Source organism: Chelon labrosus, assembly GCF_963514085.1.
Source record: "Chelon labrosus genome assembly, chromosome: 14".
Classification (NCBI taxonomy): Eukaryota; Metazoa; Chordata; class Actinopteri; order Mugiliformes; family Mugilidae; genus Chelon; species Chelon labrosus.
In genome coordinates, this window is record NC_140347.1 from 10,478,177 (window position 1) to 10,501,935 (window position 23,759).

General features: G+C 43.6%; 1 protein-coding gene across 3 annotated transcripts in view; it reads right to left on the minus strand.

The window, feature by feature from the left end:
* epha7 (eph receptor A7) overlaps window positions 1-23,759 on the minus strand; it is a 90,784-nt gene that overhangs the window by 40,362 nt on the left and 26,663 nt on the right. For all 3 annotated transcript variants that reach the window (XM_084560389.1, XM_084560388.1, XM_084560387.1), the window contains exon 3: window positions 22,423-22,758. In XM_084560389.1, coding sequence (XP_084416515.1) covers window positions 22,423-22,758 — 336 coding nt within the window. The remainder of the gene's footprint in view (window positions 1-22,422; window positions 22,759-23,759) is intronic.

Below are 23,759 nucleotides of genomic sequence, written 5' to 3' on the forward strand. Positions count from 1 at the left end.
GCTTTTTTACGTCTGTCATCGGCAGCGAGCTCTTCTATCACTCACCCGTCTGCTATGAGCTCACTTGATGTCTTCTTTATGCGCAGACAAAAAGAAAATGACAGACTGCTAAGTCACCAGACGTCTACGCATGAATGGTCACGACTGGGTGTGTCGCTCCGCGCTCGACAAAAACACACTCCGGGCATATTTGTCCTGGAAAAGTATTTTACAGGGGATGAAGGCTCGTGTGTATCACTGCATAGAAGCGGTTGATCCTTTAAGTGACTGAACCCCTGGGTCGCAGCTATTCCTTCTTATGTTCTGTTAAGTTTTGGAGACAGCAGCCAACTGATTATGATTAATGACTACTAAGCGCAGAGAGAGACAAGCAGAGACGGTGTGACTGTTGTAGAATAATAAAAAACATGAGTTTCGAACTATTTAGGTTTTGCACGACTCACCCCGCGTAAAAATCTGCTTAGATCAAATTCATAACTGTGATTTATTATCAAGTGTCGTGTAAAAGCTGCTTGCTGTGCTAAGTCCAACAAGAGCTGATTGTTCCCAGACTGGGGACAGCACGATCTGCCCTCTACCTCTCCGAACAGTGGTTCTCATCCGAAGCTGCGCTGAGTGATCGGCCGCTCTGCAGAGACAAAGCCAGCTCTCAGGTTGCTCAGGTCTGAGCTGGGCACAGAAAGGGCCCCCAGGTTCCCTCGCTCTGCCCTACAAAGGCTCGGCCACTGTGTCCTTTGTCCCCCATGAACCCAATATGAGATGATTGATTGATTTATTGATTAACTGGGGTGGCACAGTGGTGTGGTTAGCACTGGTGCCTCACAGCAAGAAGGTTCTAGGGTCCATGTGGGTTCTCTCCAGGTACTCCTGCTTCCTCCCACCGTCCAAAGACATGCTCATTAGGTTCATTGGTGATTCTAAATTGGCCGTAGGTGTGAGTGTCAATGGTTGTCTGTCTCTCTGTGATAGCCTTGTGATAGACTGGTGACCTGTCCAGGGTGTAACCCCAACCCTAACCCTAACCCCTCTTACCCAATGACAGCTGGGATAACCCCCCCCCCCCCCCCCCAGCGACGCATGGAACTGGATTGATTAACTGGGTAACGTGGGCAACAATGAGCCCCAAAGTCCCCAAGTGAGTTTTTGTATCTTTATTTCACAGGGTACTGTTATCTTTATCATTAACTTATCTTGTTGTCCTGTCTTAACCCCTTAACGCCTAGTGTCGCAAATTCGCGACGCACTGTTTCCGCTCAGACTGCAGCCGAAATAACACATGTAATACTCCAATGTCGGTTTGTGCACATTAAAAAAATTCCTAGGAACCTTTAGCAAGCACTAGGACCGGTCACAGTGGTAAGCAAAAACACAAATAATTAATTTCTTTATATAACTGAAAAATCAATTCAGGCATTAAGGGGTTAAATATCTCAATATAGATATTTTTTTTGGTATATTATGCATGAAAGTATGGGGGTGCCTGTTGCTCAGAGTGGGCTGTCCACATGGACCATATGCCTAGGTGTCCCTAAGCAAGACAACCATTAATGAACCAAAGTTGCTCAATGTGAGCCAATGTGAGCTTTTTGTGAACAACCGGGTAAATGTGATAACGTGCCTGTAAAGCATACCAATAGCCAACAGCTAGGGAAAGCACTATAAATTTACCAAGGCTGTTAAATAAGTTGAACATTCTGGATTCAACTTAAATAATGACTAAAAAAATCTTCTTTCATGGCCAGTGTAAATGTACAGCTTTATTCAATCTATTGATTATACTGTACATTTCCAGAGCCTAAGGTAACGTGTCCAAAATGATTGGCAGGCAATTGTCCGATAATCAAATAATTTTTCTTCAAGAAAATATGAGGGTGTGACGCTTTTCTCTGCATGACCCTTCTGGCCGTCTGTTTTAAAGTCATTTCATCTCCTAATGAGCATATATTCTGATATAGTAGTACACCGGCTTTAAATCAAATGAGAAACTGCCTATCTTCACCACATAGAAACCTTTGCTGCAATAAAACAATACAAGATATAGGTCTCTATATATAGTATGTGTATTGTCCCACAGCATAAATCAACCTATTGTCTGCAGCTGCTGGACGTGGTGCATGCTTCTAAATACACATACTATGTTTCTGGGGGTCAAATCTTTGCAGAGTCCCAGGAACATTTTTCACCCAAGCCTCAATTCTCTTGTCCCAGCAGAAATGGTAAAATGTCCATAGGTACAAACCAACAAAAAAAAAACAGGTGCCGGCTTCTCCTGCCACAGACAGGAATCCTTCACACACGAGCCTATTTCAGTCAGGGTCGTGACTTTCGCTTTCTCTCGGCTCGACTCTTCCCCTCGCTGCTGCGCGCTTTCCACCTGTGCGCGAAAAAAAACCCACAGCTGAAAAACAACAAGTTCACGCCGGGCTCTCGGCGGGCTGTCAAAAGTCTGGGGAACTTACTTGCTTACTTGCTGGAGCCAAGTTGAGGCGAACCGAATATTGAAAAACAAATCTATTTGAATATTTCTTTTCATCGAATTCCTCCGGTGACGTCTTGGATTGTATAATCTGCCTGGATCAAGTCTCCGGTCTGTTTTGCTTTGATTTATAAAGTTCAGCAGAAGTGTTCGTTTCGAATAGAGGCACTTGAAACTTTTCAGAACAAAACTGTTTGTGCGTGGCGGCGCGAGGGAGGGCTAAGACAAGAGCTTCTTTCTTCAACTGCGTGAGCCTCGGCTCGCTATCATTATAATGATGTCATTATTGCAAGATAATTAGCCTTGAAAATTTATCTTGGGAAACAATCTCATAGTTTCTCCTTCGAGCAACGCGTCCCTGTTTAGCTGCCAACTATATATCAGACATGATAATAACACTTTTTCGTCTTTGGCCGGGAATTTGCCTCACGATATCCAGCAATGATCTTTTTTAGCGAGGGTAATATGAATAGGAGACTCTCTAATGAGATGTCAGAGATCATCAGTGAAGGCTGCGGAGGAAATAACGGTTACACTGAGCGAGACTTTAAAACGCCACCGTGAGAAACATAATACGCCCGCCGCACCCGAGGTGGCACCTCGTGGCATTAAGCAATCCAGCGGGGTAGTTTTTCTAACAGCTCTATTAGCTGTAATGTTTTCTCATTTTGGCTGTTTCATGGCTTTCGCGGCGTCGCTTATAAGGGCCCCGCTTATAACGACGGAAGCGGGGGGAAGGGGTCGCATAAAAACCGCGGGCCGAGCAGATGAATCGCTCCGGCTGCTCGGTAAGAAAGGAGCCTGTGGAAAGCATTGTGCCTCCTTGAAGTCGGAGGACTGATTAAAGTTTGGAGATTGGCCAGACGAAAAGAAAAAAACTCAATCTGTGCTTAACTGCTTTTTTATTTTGTGCCGGGAATCATATTTCTATTTTCTTTAAGGTCGGGGAAAAAGGAGCAGGTACGGCACAAAGAGAAGCCGTCAAAGCAGAAATAAAAAAATCCATTTCTTAATCTAGATCCACTGCAAATACCGTGCTCTGGTCAAATAAATTCTCAGCCTCCACATGGGAATAATCAGCAGCCGATGCCTTGAACACATTGTGTTGTCTCCTAAAACGCCCGCCCCAACACAACTATTAGTCACGCAGGAACAATTAAAAAAGCTGCTCCAGCTTGTCTTTTGTAAATCTGTCTGAATTGCCTTAATCCTTCGCTATTAAACTCCGGAATAGTTCGGTGGGACCATTCATATCTGCGCAGACGGCCGCTCTGATCCGCAGCCTAACAGGGCCGTGTGGATTCAGGCTACGTCCGCGCTAATGCGGTTCCAGGCTCAGAAAGCAGCAGCGGCAGGGGGCGAGGGCTGTCTGTTTGTGATGCAGATTCCCCAACTAGAAGAGGACCACCAGCAGTGTGGAACACAAACACACACGGTGTCATGCAGTATGCTGCTTTGTCAGTATGTCAGCCTGAGTTTGGCCTTGTAGCAGAAGTTATGCATCATACTTCCGTGTCATCCCCTGCTGATGTCACGGAAGTAGGTTTAGGATTTATGTCAGTCTGCGTTAATACACAATGAAAGAACTCTATTACTATAAATTAGGACTAGCTATCAAACCACAATGCTGCTTTGCGTCACACTGGAATATGTCCATAATGAACCTAGCCACTTCCTGGTCTGATTCACAACCATGCACCTTTTCTTTGAGCATGTAATAGCTGATTGAAATGATGACAACTTACAACGTTCGGCATGTTTTGGGCAGGAAACCTATGGGGAAGAAAGACAACAAAAACCTTGTTGCTTCTTGCTGGGCTGACAGATGCACTCCTGTAGCTAACGCGCTAAATGCAAACAAGCTAGTTAGCTGGGAGCACACTATCATGAGTGACAGCTGACAGCTAAAACCACATCCTCTGATTTGAACTTTAAAGCTCTCTGTTCTGCTCTCCTGTTTCTTCAAAGTTCAGATGTCAAAACAGTTTGCTGTTGGTGAATATCTCAACTGTTTTGCAGGAATTCGCTCTTACCAATGTGAGCAACGCCGTGCTGGTGCGAAGAAGAGAGTTTTTGAAAACAACGTCTGAAATAATTCACAGTCGAGAGGCAGAAACCCTGAGAAGCCACTCTAAAAGTGTGGTTTACACCTCCGCGGGACTTAGACACCGTAATCTACTTGCGTAGCTAATGGCGGTACGCGCCGTTTATGAGTGAATTTATACTTGTGCGCTAGTCAGTCTGGCTACGCTAGTCAGCGCTGTGTCTTTTTTGCCAGTCGGGTTAATTTTTGTTTCTACTTCCTGCTTCACTCTCAACAATGGCGACTGAAACTTACATCTAAAATTTTGGTAAAATTTTGGCAAGATTTTGGCAAGATTTTGCCAAATTTTTTTGGCAAATTTTTGGCTAAATTTTGCCAAAGTCGAGTTGTACTTCCGAAACCTCCTCAGTTAACTGTTCTTCGATGCGTTACATCTTTATTGATCCAAAAACAACAAACAGTACAACTCGACTTCGGCAAAATTTCGGAAAATTTTTAACGACATTTTGCCAAAGTCGAGTTGTACTTCCGAAACCTCCTCAGTTAACTGTTCCTCGATGTGTTCCATCTTTATTGACTCAAAAACAATCAATTCCAAAATTGCAGAGATGACCAATCACAGCTCTTGCGGGCGCGTAGTTACGTTTCAACCTAATGTAACTTTCCCAAAATAGTTTCACCTTAATATAAAGCCACAAAATAATAGCTGCTACATAAATGTGAAACGGCAAAAGTTGAAAAGCAAGTTTTTGGAAGGGTAAGAATTTTATTTTTTTGTTTTTATGTAAGTTAGTGGCTTTGTGGATACATTATAAAATCCACACAGTATAACAGTACTTTGTGAAATTGGGCCAAAGCAGCTTAAAGTTGCGAACCAATGAGAGAGAGAGAGTGACAGCGGCCTCGCAAATTGAGAGATGAAGCCCGACGTCCTGATTAAGGCTGGCAAGGTGTCACATCATTGTCAGCCTTTGTGTATTGGCTCCAGGATTTGCCATTACTGTAATTGGTGATTTCTGTTTGATAGGCAGCAAGGGAGACGAGGCTTAAGACTTAGTGGGAGGGCAAGGGTTTTGCTTTTCAGGGTGCCGAGCTTCTCCCAGACACCATCCCAATTACCTCCGGGACAATGAGAGACAGCAGCTTTTGCCTCTTTGTGTCAGACGTCCGGTGTGTTTACTTAGCGGAGCTCCGATCCACTTTGTCACCAGTTAATTGGGGAGTTAGTGAGTTATTCTAATGTAAATGTCAAACATGTTCACACAATTTAAAGTGAGCTACCTTCAGTTAGCCGGAGGTGACAAACTAACAATAACAGTGTTGGCAGTCTGGGGGAGAATTCCTGCCCTCCTGCAGCACGCCATGCACGCACATTTTAGTACGTGGGGGTCTTGACTTCATGGTATGCACTTGTCTCCAAATGCTGTCAGCTGCTGCAGTTTAATTTCAGCCAGAATGCAAAGGATTGTATCAAACACACAAAAACTGAAATACAGTACATCCAGCCAGTGCATGAAGTCACTGATTCTCACAAGTAATTTAGATTGCAGACAAAATCAAATAACATCTTGACATTAAAAAGTGATTATCTATGTCACTGAGCAGCAGAGGAGGAGTGTTTTTACAAAAGCTGAACCTGCTGAAAACACAGAGGTCTCTGCAGGCCTTCAACTCCTCATCTCTCACCCTAACGTCTGCAGCCAAAGTGCGCTGGTCTTAACACATTGTGACATAGTTTTTTTTTTTTGGCAGCATCCGATGGTGAGCACCAGTGTGATAGCGAGATGATTTGGGAGGAATTTACAAATTTAATTAGCTCTGTCTCTGAGGATCCAGGCTCTTCCAACTTTCATTTAGATGTAATCTTTCTTCTGAGAATACATTTCAGCACACAGCGCTCGGAGAAGAATAGCTGTTCCCCATCTCACTGCTTGACGGCATGAAAGGGAAAGTGACTGCTCGGTTCCAGTGAGAGTAATGGCAGCGTAAATGGTGAACAGACTGCGATACTGCAAACATAAATGGCGTAGTGGTAGAAAGGATTCACACTTCATCCACTGAGAGTAATTCCTGGACACAAGCAGCAATTTTCTGTGTTGATTCCCATACAAAAGAACCTTATAAAGGGACTCAGTTTCTGTAATTTAAGCTTTTGGACGTTGCTTGACACTTATATGACAGTTTGCAGTTTAACTAGATTCTCCAGTCATTATATATAAGCAACAGGCAACAAGCGTTCCAATGCCAAAGCTTTGAGATGTACTGCACGTCCCAGGACAGCAGTTAATAATTATTTCTATTATCGTTAAACGTCCTGTGCCCACAAATAAAGCAAAGAAAAACGACAAATCTTTACATGTGAGCGGCCGAAACCAACGAATATTTGGCATTTTACTACGCAAATCGACTTAATGACAGTTAATTGATTATCCAATTTACTGTCCACTTATTTCCTGTCGATTGACTAATTAGTACATTAACTAATCACTGCAGCTCTAGCACGCTCCACAAGTGCTAACACATTGACCCAATTAGAGTGTATTGGGCAAACTTGAGTGTAATTATTTACTCCATAGAGTGTGGCGAACCGGGGAAAGTCTGCCACCGAATGTCCTGCACTGAACAGCTGAACTGATTCTAATGCCCTTCTACTCCAAAATACATTTTCACTAAAGGTGTAATGTACTTTTAAAAACTGGCACTGCTGCTCTGATATTAAACATACATATTTTTTTCCCCTTATCCTTAAAGGTAATCACACCGTGACAAATGTAAAAGAGAATGTTTCGGCAATCAAAAACTTAAATCCGAATCACGAAGATGGCTGTGGGAAAAAAAGAGAACGACTTTTTATTTCAACTCATCGTCAAAGAACAGTAAAGAAGAGCAGAAGCATCAATTTCTCCACCAGAAATTGATTTAAAGAGAAATTACTGTTTTTTACAACCTGGACCTTATTTCTGGCATAAAATACGATCATTTACTCACCCATATAACTTTGGTGTCATTTGGAGTCGTTCGGAAGATATTTAGATCCGCGTATATCCATATAGTGGGAGTGAATGGGGCACCGAAACGCAGCCTCTAAATAACGCATTATCTGCCACGAAACTCGTTCATTTCACCAATATTTCACCAGCGGTTTGTTGTTCTTTGGCCAGCTGTTCCTCTCTCTGCCTCCGCATCCTCCTTTCAACGAGCTCCTCATCCATATACTCTGGCTCAAAACGCTAAGGACATCCATCATAAACAAAGTCGTCGTCCACAACCTCAGAATCGGAAAAATATTCAGAAAAAAACTAGAAGTAGCAAATTACAGGTAAACAAGCCGTCTGTCGCAGGTATGCGCGACACTCAAAGATGACATCATCCAGGTCAGAGGTTGGCAGGTCAATCTACAGACCCCGGATGATGATAACAGGTAACTCCGGACTCAACTGGGAATAGCACTAGCGTATCATAACAAAATATTGGTGAAATGAACGTGTATGGCGGCAGATAATGCGTTATTTAGAGGCTGCGTTTAGGTGCTCCAGTCCCTCCCATTATGTGGATATACACAGCGCTCTGCTGGATCTTCCTAACGACTTCAAATGACACCAAAGTAGTATGGGTGAGTAAGCGATTGTATTTTATGCCAGAAATAAGGTTCAGGATGTAAAAAACAGTAGTTCCTCTTTAATACATCGTTAAACAGCACTGGAAAATCACTTGAGATGCTAAGGTAGGAAGACGCAAAATGTCGTTTAAGTAAAAGAACAGTAGGTTAAAGAAAGAGAAATGGCCTAAAGTAACATAATGAGTCCTAACATTACGACCAGGAGATATGTAACCCTGGAAAAGTGTCTAAAGGTTATTCTTCTCTCCAAGTAGAGTAGTATAAGCAAATATCTTAAATGTCACAACCACCTGCCTATGAATAGTTTCACAGCTAAAATGTGTTGCTCCCTTTGCATTTTGTCAACAATCTCTGAAATAACAAGGTTAAATGGGCAATTAATTTCTCACGGGGAGACTTACAGAGCTTCAGCCCGACCCAAATGGTTCATACCAAGGCTTTGTCCCAGGCGTCTTAGGATGCGGTGGAAACAGCATCGGGTGAAGGAGAGCACCCAAGACAAAGGGACTGGGAGTCCTTGGCGGTGTTACCTTGTCACCGCATCCTTTTTGCCCCCACTAACTTGATCTGGCCCAGATGTGTAGCCCATCTGCCGCGCAGCCGATACCAGCGTCCTTTCAGATCCTCAGCTGCTGTGATCTTTTTACCGTTGTTTTATACCAAATAATTAAAAGCAGCCTACCAGATGGCTGCCGCGCGCTCCCTCTGCTTTGATAGCGCAAAGGTTTTGGTGCACCTCGGGTTCTAAAGCAGTGGAAGTGCAGATGAGGTAGCTAGCAGGTGTGCAGGGCTAAACTAAGTTTTGGTGAGACCCTGAAAGAATTCGAGGCGACAGCTTTCAGGGGTCAAAAGGTTGCCCGTAATTGCCAGCGGCCTGTTTGAGTGAAAGCAAATGGACTTTTCAAATCCACCCCCTCGCCCCACCACCACCACCACCACCCCTTCCTTTCTCCAAAGCCAAAGTGGTCTGCCACAAACTCATTATGATTTCCAAGTGTGATGATCTGAATAAAAGGGGAGGGGGGTGAAGCAGGGGGTTGAAGACATAATTAGTTTTCCTCACTGCAGGAGACAGTATGCTGATGAGACAATGAAAGACGGAAAAAAAAGCAGAGCTGTCAATCTCCCCCGTTTCTTTTTCATCTCACAAAGCACCAGTGAGCAGTGCTCACAGAACCCAAAAAGAAATCCCCACACAACCCTGCGACGGCGACGCACGGCCGCGTTACACAACGCGCACCTCTGCCAGTTCCACAGGCATAAACCATTTCGCGGAAAGGAAGGAAAAACAAGCGTATAATGTATGGGCTTTCTAGCAAACATAATACAGGTCACATTCAAAGGGCTAAATAAAATATGTAAACATCGCAGAAAGGCGTCCAATGCAAAGGTAAGTGTATTTGCAAAAGTTGGGATAAACTTAGCCCTTTTCCTACCCCCAAATCAAAAATATTTTAAAAAAGAGAAAAAAATCTATTGACTAGAAGTTCAAAAAATAAAGCTTGCTCCTCTAAAAAGGCATTTTTTGTAACCCTAACCCTTTGCCTATATGATTTCAGTTTTGATTTGATTTACATTTTTTGATTTTAAAGTTCCAAAACTTGTGGTAATTTGGTTAATTTCTAATTATTGTGGAAATGTGTTCCTCTAATGACAATACAAACTGAGGTGCCTTCATTCGGATGCTGCACATCTCACTCTTTCCCCCAGTTCTCTCAGGCAATACCAAAAAGAATATCTTTAATGAATAATCTTCTGACATAAACATGGTCATTTTAAAGCTGCAAAATGTGTTTTGGACGCGACAAGCAAAAAAAACAAAAAACAACCAACATATATCAAAACCTTGCTGAAAGCGTGGCAAGCTGCCTATTTCCATGTTTACCAGACAAAGATGTTTCTGGCTACCAGACAAATGTGATGTCAGCGCGTGCCAGCTTTGTTTTAGTGTCTGGCAAACCAAAAAAAAACAAAAAAAAAAACAGGCTCTTTAGCAGGTATTACACAGGTCTGACAGCTTTAAATCTTACGTCTTCTTTAGGTCAGAGGCATGACAAACAGTTATAGCTGCTAGTTAAACCTGCAGCAGTCTAGCAGACGGAGGCTCAGGCCCATATTGTTATTCTCCTGTACGTGATAGATGAAATATGCTCTCAGGCTAACGTACTAACACTGTTTGGGCTGCAGGCTACACGAAAAATAAATAAATAAAATACCACTACCAACAGGACACAACGATCAAAGTTTTGCTATTGACTGCGCATTGCTGCTGTGCATCTTTGTGTGTGTGTGTTGTTGTCCAGTAGGGGGAATTCTCTGCTATTGGGCACCTACGGCATGAAACCCTGCTCGGCTTTTATTACCCTCGGAAGCCCTTTTAACTCCTTCGGCAGGAAATGAAACACTCGAATGGCTCTATTGCGAAGTGCCGAAGCCATTTGCAGCCAGGGCCGTGACATTCCCGAGCATGTGTTCCATATAAAGGGAGAGCTCGGGGAGTCACAGGTGCATGCCGACCGGGTGTGTGCGGCATGTGTGCGCGCGTTTGCATGAATGTATATGAGAGAAACGGAGTGCAAGAAGGCTAGGGGAGAGAGGCAGGCGAGGAAAGAAAGTATTCGGGTGTTTACTGAGGCCTTACAGTCACCCGTGGGCAGTAAACGGAGGGCTGCTGCATTCCGCAGCCGAAGCCAGCTGCCTTTACTGACTGGTCAGTGCTTGAAAAAAAAAGACATTTAAATATGGGACTGAAGTTACTTTTCAGTAAGAAATTCTTTTCTTCTTCTTTGACTTTATGTCCGTGTGATTTATGGCTTTACCACAGCAAAAAAATAATAATTCTTATTTTCCTGATTTGGGCCTTTAGTTTAAAGCGTCAGTCAGAAGTTTACTCAACCTAAAGTGAAAGAGTTTGCAGCTCAGAGTGGGAATACCAAAAATATTCCCCTTTCGCAATGATATAAAACTGAAAGAAAGCAACAAACACACACATCTGAGATACTTTTTTGGATATACCATAACCTGGATGACTGAGAACCTTCACAGGCGTCTGTGAGACTTTACTTAAATAATTAAATAGTTAAAATATTTAATTACGATTAATCATATTTTTGCGATTAATCCTAGTTTTGCGATTAATCAGTTTTGCAATTAATCATACTATTAATTCACAGTTAACTCAAATTAAACATACTTTAAATTTTACCTGGAATTGGTATTTTTCCGGTTTGTAATACTCTTATCAACATCTCACCTCCGTGCTCAGTTCATAATTCAGCTCACATCAACAGTAAATGCAGATAACTCTGGTCTTGCCGAGACAAGCGCCTGGCAGGGCTTTGAAGCCGAACTTGCCATTCAAAAACAAAACAACCAAATAAAAAGTGTCTTTTCATGTCACTTCTGCTTGTTTGTTTCTGTTTGCTTTCTTCTTCTGCTTATTTTAGGGACCTTTGGCAGTTTTGACACACTACAAAGCTACATTACTGCCCTCTGCACTTCAGACTCCGCTTGCTTTCCGCAGAGTTCCCGCTGCACCGAGCACTTCCTTACTTCCCAAAGTAAAAAGATAATTGAAAGGAATTTAACGTGTTAACTTTGACAACCGTAATTAATAAATTAGCAGTCATTTAATACATTTTCTAATTGTGAAATGGCCTAATTAGTTGTTTTGATTAATTGCATACAATTGCATATTAATTGCAACACAACCTAACAACTTTGGACTGGACTAGTGTTAGCAAAGATCAGTTCACTGACAAAGCTTATGAAGATAGCAAACATTAGTAAACTAGTAGTCACTGCAGTCACTAATAAAAATTAAAAAACAATTATAAAAATAATAATTAAAAAAATAACACAGAAAACATTCTCACAAGCAGTGAAAAAATAGGCACAAACATCCTTGCCTGAACACTGAATGCCTGGGTGCTACATAGCGCTGCTAAATATGTACATTCTCATCGCAGCTCTTTTGTTCTCAGGTCACACCGTTATTTGTCCCACGCTTCATCTGCCGCGCCAGACTGACTACCTTAATTAGTGGCACTCAGTAAGAGACATTAATAAGTGTCCAGCAAAACCTGAGACGGAATATATTAGAGTTCCATTTTCGTCGACAGTGACATTTCTCATCAACTGCCCCTCAGGTCTGTAATTTCACTGAGCGACTACTCTCTCTTCGTAATCTGTCACCCTGCGGTTGGGGGGGGGGGGGGGGGGGGGCGTGGCGGGAGCGGAGGAGCTAGCGCCTTCTGCTTGTGCGGGTGGAAAATTCCGCTCCAAGATTTTTAGAGACTTTTCAAGTTTACATGTCAGCCGCCATCCCAACATAGTAAAGGTGAAGTAGCATTTTACCATAATTTGGAAGGAACCCGAAACAGACAGAGAACACTCAGCTTAGGCATTCTGAAAGAAATCCTTGTGTTTGCTCCAAGAAGTTTATTTTTCTTAGCGAAGACAGATCTGCCGATAGATAGAGGGATCGCAATAATCGACACTTTGAGAATTTTGCATATTAAAAGGCGTTTTGGCTCGCTTTACCCACAGCGACGGAGCAGATTAACAGCTCCATGTCTTGCTTAAAGACGCTTCGACAGACTGCTCCGCGACAGCCTTTAACTCGGCTGCCTGTCAATCGAAGCGCTCGGCCAGCCTGTCGCCAGCATGTAAACATGCAGCGGAGTCTCGTCAAACACTCTCTGCTTCCTGCTTTCGGGCCTGCAGAGAAGTCTTTATTTATTTGCAGTGGGCTTAAAGATATTGTAAAATACACACACAGAGAGAGAGAGAGAGAGAGAGAGAGAAAAATGCAATTTCCCCCAAAAATGTTGATAAGTGCAACACTTCTCTGGGAAACTTATTTAGTGGCCAAGTTCTGGGGGGAAAAAAATAAAAAACTGTTGTCAAATGTCCCGGCTGATAAATGAGAGCAGCTGACATCTGTGAAAAAGAAGTGATTCCAGAAAGGTGAGGGTCTGACTGAAAATCTGGGCCGCTGTGTGGCAGGTAAACAGCAGATTGACTGCCAAAAAAACAAACATTGCCTCAATCTCTTTCTGCTGCCTTGCAGAGGCCTGAATAATTAAAACTGTGTCTGCGTGCGCTCGGGGTGGTGGGGGCTGGCGGTGGGGAGGGGGTGGGAAGACAGCCTATAGGATGAGGCTGAATGTGAATCAGCGCTCCCTTTTCAACCTTCCACATATTCCCCAGCTGAGCCCCAAACACCGGCGTGCTGCAACTTTTCAGACATCTCTCTGAATTTGAAATAATATATCTCTCTTTCTCTCTCTCTCTCTCGCTCTCTGCAAACGTTCCAAATTAATAACGTTGCTTCCAAAAACACAGAGCAGAGGATGGGGTTTCGGTGGAAACAAACAAAGGTAATCCACAGAAAATTAGAATGTTTCAAGGAAAAACTAAAACATTAATAAACAGCTGCTGCCGCGACACGCACTACTATTAGAGCTGTACCCACGGAGGAGGGAGATCGTGAGGAAAACAAACATGGATCTAATAGATGTTTTACTTCAGTTGTAGCTCATTCTTCTCGCCCTCCTTTGTACAAATCAATATGTTGGTCATACAGCCACTAGGACCACCTGTTATTCGAGCAACAAAGGAAGGAGCAAAGAAATGAGGATATTTCTCTGTGAGCACGTCTTTTTTTTTTTTAGGATTTTATGATATCTTGGTTTTCCTTTAGCCCTCGACTGGATGCCGACTCCCTCTTTCTGCCTAGTCCTCTGTAATATTTAGTTATCGCATCGCAGGCAGAAAGGAAGGGAAAAAACAAGCGTATAAGTATGGCCTTCCCAGCAAACACAATCCAGGTCACATTCAAAGGGCTAAATAAAATTGTTCAACATTGCAGAAAGGCATCCAATGCAAAGGTAAGTGTAATCGGTAAATTCTCAGGGCAAAATAAAGCAAAAGTCTGGTCTTTACTTTTATAGAATAATAAAAAAAAATAATAGTCCTAGAGATACAGTCTGAAAAAATGAAATGTAATGTCCAAAAACAGTTTGCAAACACAGGATAACATCAGTTATTGGTGCTATTAAAGGGGAACTACTGTTTTTTTACAACCTGGATCTTATTTCTGGCATAAAATATGATAGTTTACTCACCCATATAACTTTTGTGTAATCTGTAGTCGTTCTGGAGATATTTAGATCCGCGCATATCCATATAGTGGGAGTGAGTGGGGCACCGAAACGCAGCCTCTAAATAACGCATTATCTGCCGCCAAACTCGTTCATTTCGCCAATATTTTGTTCTGATACACTAGTGCTATTCCCCGTTGAGTCCGGAGTTAGCTGTTATCATCATCAAATCAGCGAGCAGATAATGTGTCATTTAGAGGCTGCGTTTCGGTGCCCCACTCACTCCCACTATATGGATATACACAGATCTAAATATCTCCCGAACGACTACAAATTACACAAAAGTTATATGGGTGAGTAAACTATCATATTTTATGCCAGAAATAAGGTCCAGGTTATAAAAAAACAGTAGTTCCCCTTTAAGAGTATTTCAGGCGGCAGAGCGTGTGAAACCGAATCAAAAGTGTGCGTGTGATAAAGAAAGAAAAAATATATTAGCCAGCGCCTAGTGAGAGATGAAAAAAATTCAGATGCTGAATATCTACACAAAAGATCTCACGCTATTGTGTCAGCCCTCTAAACATGTACGGGATAAGGCCTATTCTTGCCCACCGCCCCGCATGGATGTGTCTGCCTGTGTCCTTTCCGAGGCGGTGAAGCAGCCGGTCGCTCCGACAGGCTGCCTGCGCAGAGAGAAAGGGCCGTCCGTTGGCTGCGGCGGGGACCAAGCGGAGGGGAAAGAGGCAACGCCAGCTTCTGTGAAGGGAGGGCTCATTCAAGCACAGCAGATTCGGGGGGATTTAGGGAGCTCGTCTGCCGGCAATAAAAGGCTGAAACAGGATACTTGGTGAGATTAATTACCAAGATAGGCCACGATAATGCCATTTAAATGGGAAAGTAATTAAAGTGCACCTTCCATGAAAATTATTCATTGCTGACGGATTGGGTGACAGACAAATCAGGAGGCATTTACAGAAAAGCTACAGGTTAAGTGCTCCGAGCTGCTGCTCTGAGACCACCGCAGTTTTATTGCAGCTGTTGAATCTCACTGCTTTGCCCAGCTCTCATCAAATTACCGCAAGCATGTGGGGTTGCGCGGGGATGGGGGTAAAAAGAGAATGGGCTCCCAGGTAACGTAAAACCGGGGACAAATGCTACAAAGGAGGATCCGCTTAACTAGAAAATTACACTGGCTGGCACTGGTCAGTGGGGACTCCTCAGAATCAATCAATCCTTCTGTTTAAGGCCACCATGGCAGATTAGAACACAAAAAGGAGTTAATCAATGGCCCTATTGTTCCCCAAGTGTTACTTTCACAAACGCAACGAAAAATATCCATTTAGTGATGATGGGGTGTCGATAAAGTGGTACGTATAGGTTACCACGGAGTAACCGGATATCAGTTTGACCCCACGAACATTTAATATGTTAAAGATCACTGCTCTCTTGTAGCAGTCAATGATTGCAGATATTAAACCGCTGCGGGACAGCGGATCAGGCTTTGCCCGAAACGGGAATATGTGGTTCTCGTGCAATGCGAAGGCGCAGAGGCTTTTCAGATCAAAGTGAAAATGCTTTGGCTTACATTCTTGTGTGCCTTTGCTTTTCCTTTCTTTCTTTTTTTTTTTCTCCTTTTGCTCCGAGAGATCGTACTAAAGGGAATAGCCTATTGTTCCCTCTGCATGTTTAACTAGGTTTGTACTTGAGGGGGGACTATAACATCATCCCGCATGCACGCAGCGTTGCACAACAAATGAAGAAGGACTAAAAATACACGCAGAGGATAATTCGGCCTCTGATATGCAAGAAAGTGAGAACATTTGCAAAACTATAAATCAAAAAGGGAGACGTAGGGAGATATGTCTGTTCTAAGATATTATGACTTAGTCTTATCGAGTGTTTTGGAATAATGACCATGGCGTTCTTCACATGGATTATTAAGATTCTTTTACACATTCATTTTATATATAGACAGTTTATTTGGGCTGGTGACAGACCAAAAGAAAGGTCTCGGTTTGCTAAGAAGCCCCAGGATACTTCAAATGGGATTTTTAGTTGGACTAGTATTCAGGAAGTCATCTTAAAATAATCAATGAGACATTGCTTAAAACAGAGACGTTTTCGTTGTCTGTCATTTTGACGGACAGGGTCATAAAAATCCCGTCATAATCTATTTTTACCCGTCAGTTCAATTTTTTAAAATGATAATAATGACATATTCAGTAGAATTTCATTTTCATTAAAGTTTCATTAACTTTAAGTACTTTTTCAGAACAGTATTGACTTTAAATGGTAAAAAAAAAAAAGTTTGGGCTGCCGACACGTCTTGTCTGTACTCGGAACGGGACTGCTAGCGTAAACAGCTCTTAGACGGTACCGTAGGGTTGAAGTGCTTCGGTGGTACGCAAATTAAATTTTGCTAGCCGTTAGCCGCATAGACATAGACATATATAGATATATACAGTATGTTGTAAATATGTCTATGGTTAGCTCTGACGTGTGCATTAGTCGTGAATCGACAAAACTCCGCGATGAAAGACAAGAGCCAATCAATACGCTCAATCGCCACCAAGTGGTCAGGGGTGTGAATTGCAATCTGTCAAAATGACGGATGGCCTTTAGATTTTTACGTCACAGTTTTAAAAAAAACGGTCAATGACAGAAAATATTCAGTTAACGCGACCCCTGGCTTAAAATGCTAAGGTATCCCTTGGATAACAACAGTGTACAGCGTAGCATATGTGCTCCACGTCTGCAACAGGCTTAAAACAAGACTTATCGCATGATGTTGTATGACGGCTGTGGCATTTTTCTGCAGTTCTGTGGCATTTCCAGTCTAACTCAGCACAGTCTAAATAATGCATCAGGCATCAAGTCACACCCCCTGCTCGCTGCTCTGACTCACGAAGCCTGTGAACACTTCTGAGCACAGCTCAACTATTGTACAAGTTGCTATCGGATGGTAACAGGCTTTGAGCTGCTGGCTAATACAAGCAGTCAAAATCTATTTCCACAGGCTCTTCCCATCACTCAATATATTGCTTACGCCTCTAGCAGACTGCGCCTGAACCCCCATTTCACCGGTCTCAAGCCGAATGTGTATACACCAGGCGCGCACACAAACACGGGGTCCCGTCGCCTTTCCCGCAACCCATAACGTCCAATCCCACTTGTAAGCCCGTCCTCCACCGTGATTTTTCTGGCCCAGAGATGTGAACACCCCACTTGAATAAATATTACCGGTAATGCTGTGAGCAATGCCCGCTCACGAGTGCGCTGGAAGAACAAAAGGCCTTGTTTACGAGTGTGCTTGAGTAAAGCTAAGACGCGGAGACTCTGAGGGCCTCTGAGGTTGACTCTGCAGCACTGTCGACTCACAATGGAGTGCTGATTGAGACGCTCTTAACTTCCAGGCATAGGACGCGGCGAAGACGGCAAAAAAACCTCAACATGACAAATTTCCATTCAACTGCTGCGGGGACGGAACTGGAGAAATCAAGCTTATGAACTTGCAGCCTCTACTTAAACTCATTTAAGACCGAGATGAGAGGTAATTAGGTTTCCGGGAACAATACGGAGAAACTCGGCACCTTGAGTAGCTCCAGCCTCACTCCAGACGTTTCCTTTGGTATAATTAGGGGAGGTGTGAATTCCTCATCAGATGGATCACCATCTGCATTCACACACCGCTTGCTCATTCCCCCCTACGAGATTCCCTAGCTACGAGCCTACGTTCACGCTGATTATCATTCAGCAGGTGGAGATGGGAGGAATATAGAGGAGGGCTTCACTTTTTTAAGGTTCTTTCAGCACTGCGGGCCTCCAGCGCCTCGCCACGCAAAAGGTTAATCAATTCTAAATGATGGACCATAAAAGCTTTAATAATGCAGTCCTTCTCTAATGAGTGGTCCAGCACGCCCGCCCGGGAAGGACCGATTGTTTTAGGAAGCTCCGACGTTCCAATTACAAAGCATTCAAGCATCCCCCCAACAGCCCAGAGAGCGCTGGACACAGTGAGGGTCCAGTGAGCAGGACAATGAGGCCGGGCAGCTTGGAGCTAATGTCCGCTGAAGACGGGAAAACGAATGCTTTTGAGTGTCTGCCCCTTCAGGTCTCAGGTGTATCAAATCACATTAGAAAAGGGCTTTCTTTAACCCTGGTGAAATTTGTGTTGTGTTGCACGTAGGGCTGGGCAATTAATTGAATTTTGATCACGATTTCGATTCTTGGTTCAAACGATCTCCAAATTAATAAAATCGAGTTGTAACGATTCTTTTGCCATTTTCCGTTGTCTGTGAGGTTTTTCCTGAAAGAGACGCGCATGCGCAATTCAGTCGCTCCCCCAGAGCATTCATCGCGGCCCCACGAGCTCTGTGTGTGTGTGTATGTGTGGTGACCTGCATCTTATTCAGAAAACAGCGCGGTCCCGTTTGGTCGATAAAAAGGGTAAAACAAGTTCTCCTGTATGGCAACACATCTGCACCCAGTAGCGGTTTTAGGCACGGGCGAACCGGGAAGTCGCCCGTGCGGCATTTTTTCATGACACAAGGGGGGCGGCACGAGCACTTGGAAAATAAATAAATAAACAAATACATCTGCGCCACTACATGGTTTTCTATTATCTGTCATATCTGTGTGGGGAACTGGCAAATTGTCGCCCCCTGCAGCTGCAGGCGCCCCTGCTTTCTGAGAAGGTGCCATGCACAGAAGGTGTGCGTGAGAAAGGGAAAGAGGAGGGGGGCGCGGGGGACAGTTCACCTCTGGGTCTCTCCCAAATTGGGGGGTTACAGTGAGTTTTTTTTTTGTTTGTTTTTTTTTTTTGCCGAAATGCCGAATAAATGCATTTTATTTTCCAACTCAAAAAGAATCGTTTGAAGAATCGTGATTTCAATCTTGACCAAAAAAAATCGTGATTCTCATTTTTTCCAAAATCGACCAGCCCTAGTTGCACGGCCTTAAAATCCTAGCAAGGGAACGCTCACTACACCTACAGACAGTTAACAGTAGTTTCTGACATTTGATCCTTTGCCATGCCAAGCAGTACCGTTTTATCCTTGAAGACAAGGCTTTTCGACCAATACTGAATGTTTTTTGTAATCAAGAAGAGGACAGGTCATTTTTGTATATTGTCCTGTGCACTGATCGTGTCATGATAGTTGTATTTTTTGTCTCTTTCTCATCCCACCCCCAAATGCCCACGGAAGATAATCCAAAAGGTGGTCTTTAAAGGGGAACTACTGTTTTTTTACAACCAGGACCTTATTTCTAGCATAAAATACGATTGTTTACTCACCCATATAACTTTTGTGTCATTTGTAGTTATTCGGAAGGTATTTAGATCTGCGTATATCCATATAGTGGGAGTGACTGGGGCACCGAAATGCTGTCTCTAAATAACGCATTATCTGCTGCGAAACTTGTTAATTTCGCCAATATTTTACTATGATACACTAGGTCAATCTACAGACCCCGGATGATGATAACAGGTAACTCCGGACTCAACGGGAATAGCACTAGCGTACGATAACAAAATATTGGTGAAATGAATGAGTTTCGCGGCAGGTAATGCTTTGTTTAAAGGCTGCGTTTCGGTGCCCCAGTCACTCCCACTATATGGATATATGCAGATCTAAATATCTCCCGACTGACTACAGATGACACAAAAGTTATATGGGTGAGTAAACAATCGTATTTTATGCCAGAAATAAGGTCCTGGCACCGAAACGCAGCCTCTAAATAACACATTATCTGCCACGAAACTCTCAAATGACACAAAAGTTATATGGGTGAGTAAACGACCATATTTATGCCAGAAATAAGGTCCAGGTTGTAAAAAAACAGTAGTTCTTCTTTAAAGGCCACGTAAAGGCCACAGGACATGTCATTTTTTCCTCCAGAACAGATTAAACTTACTGTCAAATACAGTAATTTCAGCATACTTGTTAGAAAAGTGTCACTGGATAACTATAATAGCTAATTCATCTCATATTTGTCATGGCAGACGGGGGAGACAGAAATGCATATTAAACCGGCGCTGATTTTCCTTCTGCATATTTCATTTAATTTATTCTTTTCACTGGAATCTTTAGTAATTCCAGCCTTCACTTTAAAGGTATTATTCTTTTCTGCTGTCCCCACCATTGAACAGAGGGAGAAGGTCGCCTTGCCTTGAAGAGCTGCTAACCCTGAAGGAACCTGATTAGTCTGGGGCAGTCAAAAATAGGGGCTTTAGAATTGCAGTACTATTCAAGAGGCTATGCCACCTCCATGTTTTTTGTTTTTTGGGTTTTTTTTTAAGCAAGGACTCCTTTTAAATCATTTAATTCACAGATATTAATGATGAGAAAATATTAATGTATCAAAACACATCAGCAATCCGATCCATCCAGGCCAGCTCTACTGACTGCAGCGTGATACCGCATTAAATGATGCCACTTAGTCAAAATGATAAACATGACACCGTCTTGGCCAGGCACGCCACTTCCCTTCACAATAGCTAATGGCCAAATATTCCGCCAGGTTAACTGAGTAATTGTGTGTCAACATGCCACGTATAATTACAAGTGACTCCGAAAGAGCACGTGTTAATTGTTACGTTTCGGTTCTTGTCCTGCAGGTCGCCCTCCTCCCGGCGTCCTCGCGTCCTTGGCCGCGCAACCCCTCGGCGCATTCCAGCTCGTGTCTCTGCCACGAAGCGAGCCGCGAAAAATAAATCATCTCCAGCACAGGCATTCAGCAGATTGCCACTATCTTTCTCCCTCACAGATGCACGCGTCTCCTTAGCACTGGCGCGCGGCTTCTCAAAGCAAACCGCCGTCTCAAGGCATTTTCCAAGGAGAAAAGTGGCGAATTAAGATAAAAATGATGACATCAATGTCTGTGGCTTGTAACCGCATGCAAAAGCAGCAGGACATGATTGGCCGGCGCGTTGCACTTGTATTTATCCAGACACACACACGCTGTATATTCAGCTAACACTTCAATATTCTTCTCCCAGCCTTATTCTTATCACCATAGTGGGAACGTAGTAGTCTTTTGGGCCAACTGTGTTTCATGGATGCTCGAGCATGAAAGAGGAATCTTGTTGGCTGGATCCATAGAAATAATGAATAAAAAAGGCTTCAGAGTTTGTCACTGCGAAACACAGCATTTTAATTACGGTGGGTTCCCTTGGGACCGAGCAGCAAATACACTACTAGCTCTTTAGGTACCGCTGGGAGTCCGCATCATTGCTAAGCTAATAATGTTTGCCACTACAGTGCTGATATACACATTAAATTAATCTGGGTAATATGCATACTGGAAGTATTATGAATCGTTATCAGACTATGGCCATTAATGTTAATGGGGAATCATTACTGTAGTGTGCATATGAGAGGTTTTCAAAATTAGACTGTCAATTGCCACGGTTCTAATGTCTCTAATGCTCTCTCGGCTGGAGAAAAGCGTGAGCTCCATGCTACCATGTAGCATACCCTGTAAACAATGCTAGAGTGAGCCAGAACTTCAGAGTCAATACAAGCCTCCAAGTACCTGGTTGGCTTTAAGAGCTAGCACCTCATCTTAACTTGTTAGTTCGATCCATACACAGCCATCAAGAAGTGTCATTGCTATGGGGTGGGGTGCCTGGTCTGCTCAGGTCTAGGTGGGTACTACATGTCTAAGTAACATCCACATGAATGCCAAGTCCGGAAGTTTCCCAGCAGAACATTGTATTGTCACAAGATGCTAATTTACATCTCCTGTCAGTGGTCATAATGGTGTGGCTGATTGGTATTTCTTGACAAACGACCACTCAGGGTCAGTTTGGCATATGATCTGTAAGCAAAATTGTCATTCTTATACATCTATCTACTCTCAAATGGGCAAACAAACAAGATGCAGATGCAAGAATCAGGCTAACGTGCTCCCAGTCTTTATGCTAAGCTATGCTAATCAATTCTTGGATTCAGCTCCGTACTCCGACACGCGCCCACACACTTACAGACACTAAATGGTGCACATCTAGGTCTTGAAAAGATGTGTTTGTTTCCGGAAAGGTATTAAAGCGCTTCTTTGAAGTGAAAGAAAAAGCCAAGATCCTCCGTGTCCCACAAAAGCTTCACATTTCCATTCGCACCCACTCAGTTAACAAGCACTTTTACCCCACAGCAGCAAACAAATTGACAAAAGTTCTTACCTGCTTGTCCGGTAGCGATGCTAACGGCGGCAAACAGCCTCTGTGTGCGGCTCAGGTCTGACACCCCGTTGACGGCCTCCACCTCAAAAGTATAGTTGGCGTGGGCGAGCAGGTCCAGAATGGTCACGTAAGTGTCCACTAATCCCGACTGCGCGGGGGAGTATCCCACGTTTGCGCCGCACGGAACACACTCCTCGGGTTCCCAGCTGCAGCGTCGGCATATAACCCTATAGGAGACGTCGTTGCGGCCGCCGGTGTCGGCCGGAGGGCTCCACTCCAGGCTGACGGTGGTCTGGTTGATGTTGTAGACCAGGTTCTGTGGCGCCGAGGGAGGTCCTGTCAGAGGTGGACACGGAAGAAGCCAGAATTAAATAAGTGAGAGCCGAGGGAAGTGACAGCCATTGGCTGGATATGCGCTTTCACTGTTCACTAAGGACATAGGACATGGCAGCTCCAGCCCCAGAGCTGACCACTTAATAATAATCCCATATACAGAAAGGGATAGTGCAGGTACTCTGAAAGGAAGTGAGCTCTGGCAGGCACCAAGGTCGGTGTTAAGAGGGCTGAGGGAGGAAGCAGCCGAGCCCAGACATTCCAAAACAGAATCGTCTGATTTACGCCGTCTTAAAAACAGACGATCAATCAAACCACACTGATTCGCCTCATTGCTCCATCAACACTGCTTACACTGGAAATTTGTTGCAATTAAACCGTTATTGAGATTTTACTATGGTGGCCCTGAAGGTCAAAACACAACGACATTTCACAAAACACAACGACATTTCTTGACTGGCAGAGAGACAACCAATGACACCAGCTTATATTTTAGCACGGGTTGTGTCCAGTCAGAAACAAGAAGTGTTGTCCCTACCCTTTCCGCAATCTGAAATGTCGTTGTGTTTTCTGAAATGTCGTTGTGTTTTGACCTTCAGGGCCACCGTATTTTACAGCGCAGGTGTGCTGTTACTTTCAAGTCCACTTGCACTGCCTAGCTAATAACTTTTGAGCTTCCTGCCCTATTACTATTAAAAGTGACTCATCTAAAACTGACTCCTGGATGTCACACAAAGGATTAGACGCCTGTTCCAAAAATGACAAAGCTTTGATAATGCTGTTGCTAATGTGTTAGCATTTTTACAAATGATGCAGACGACCACAAGATGAAGTCCAATATTCCTGATGGACATACCCGTTTTCTTTTAGCTTGTCCCCAGAACTCTTGCAATATCACACTGTTGGTTAATCCAGTGGTTTTCAAAGTGGGGGCCGCGGCCCCCTGGGGGGCTGCCAGGGGGGCGCTAGGGGGGCCTCAGACAATTGTAGGGAAGATAAGAAAA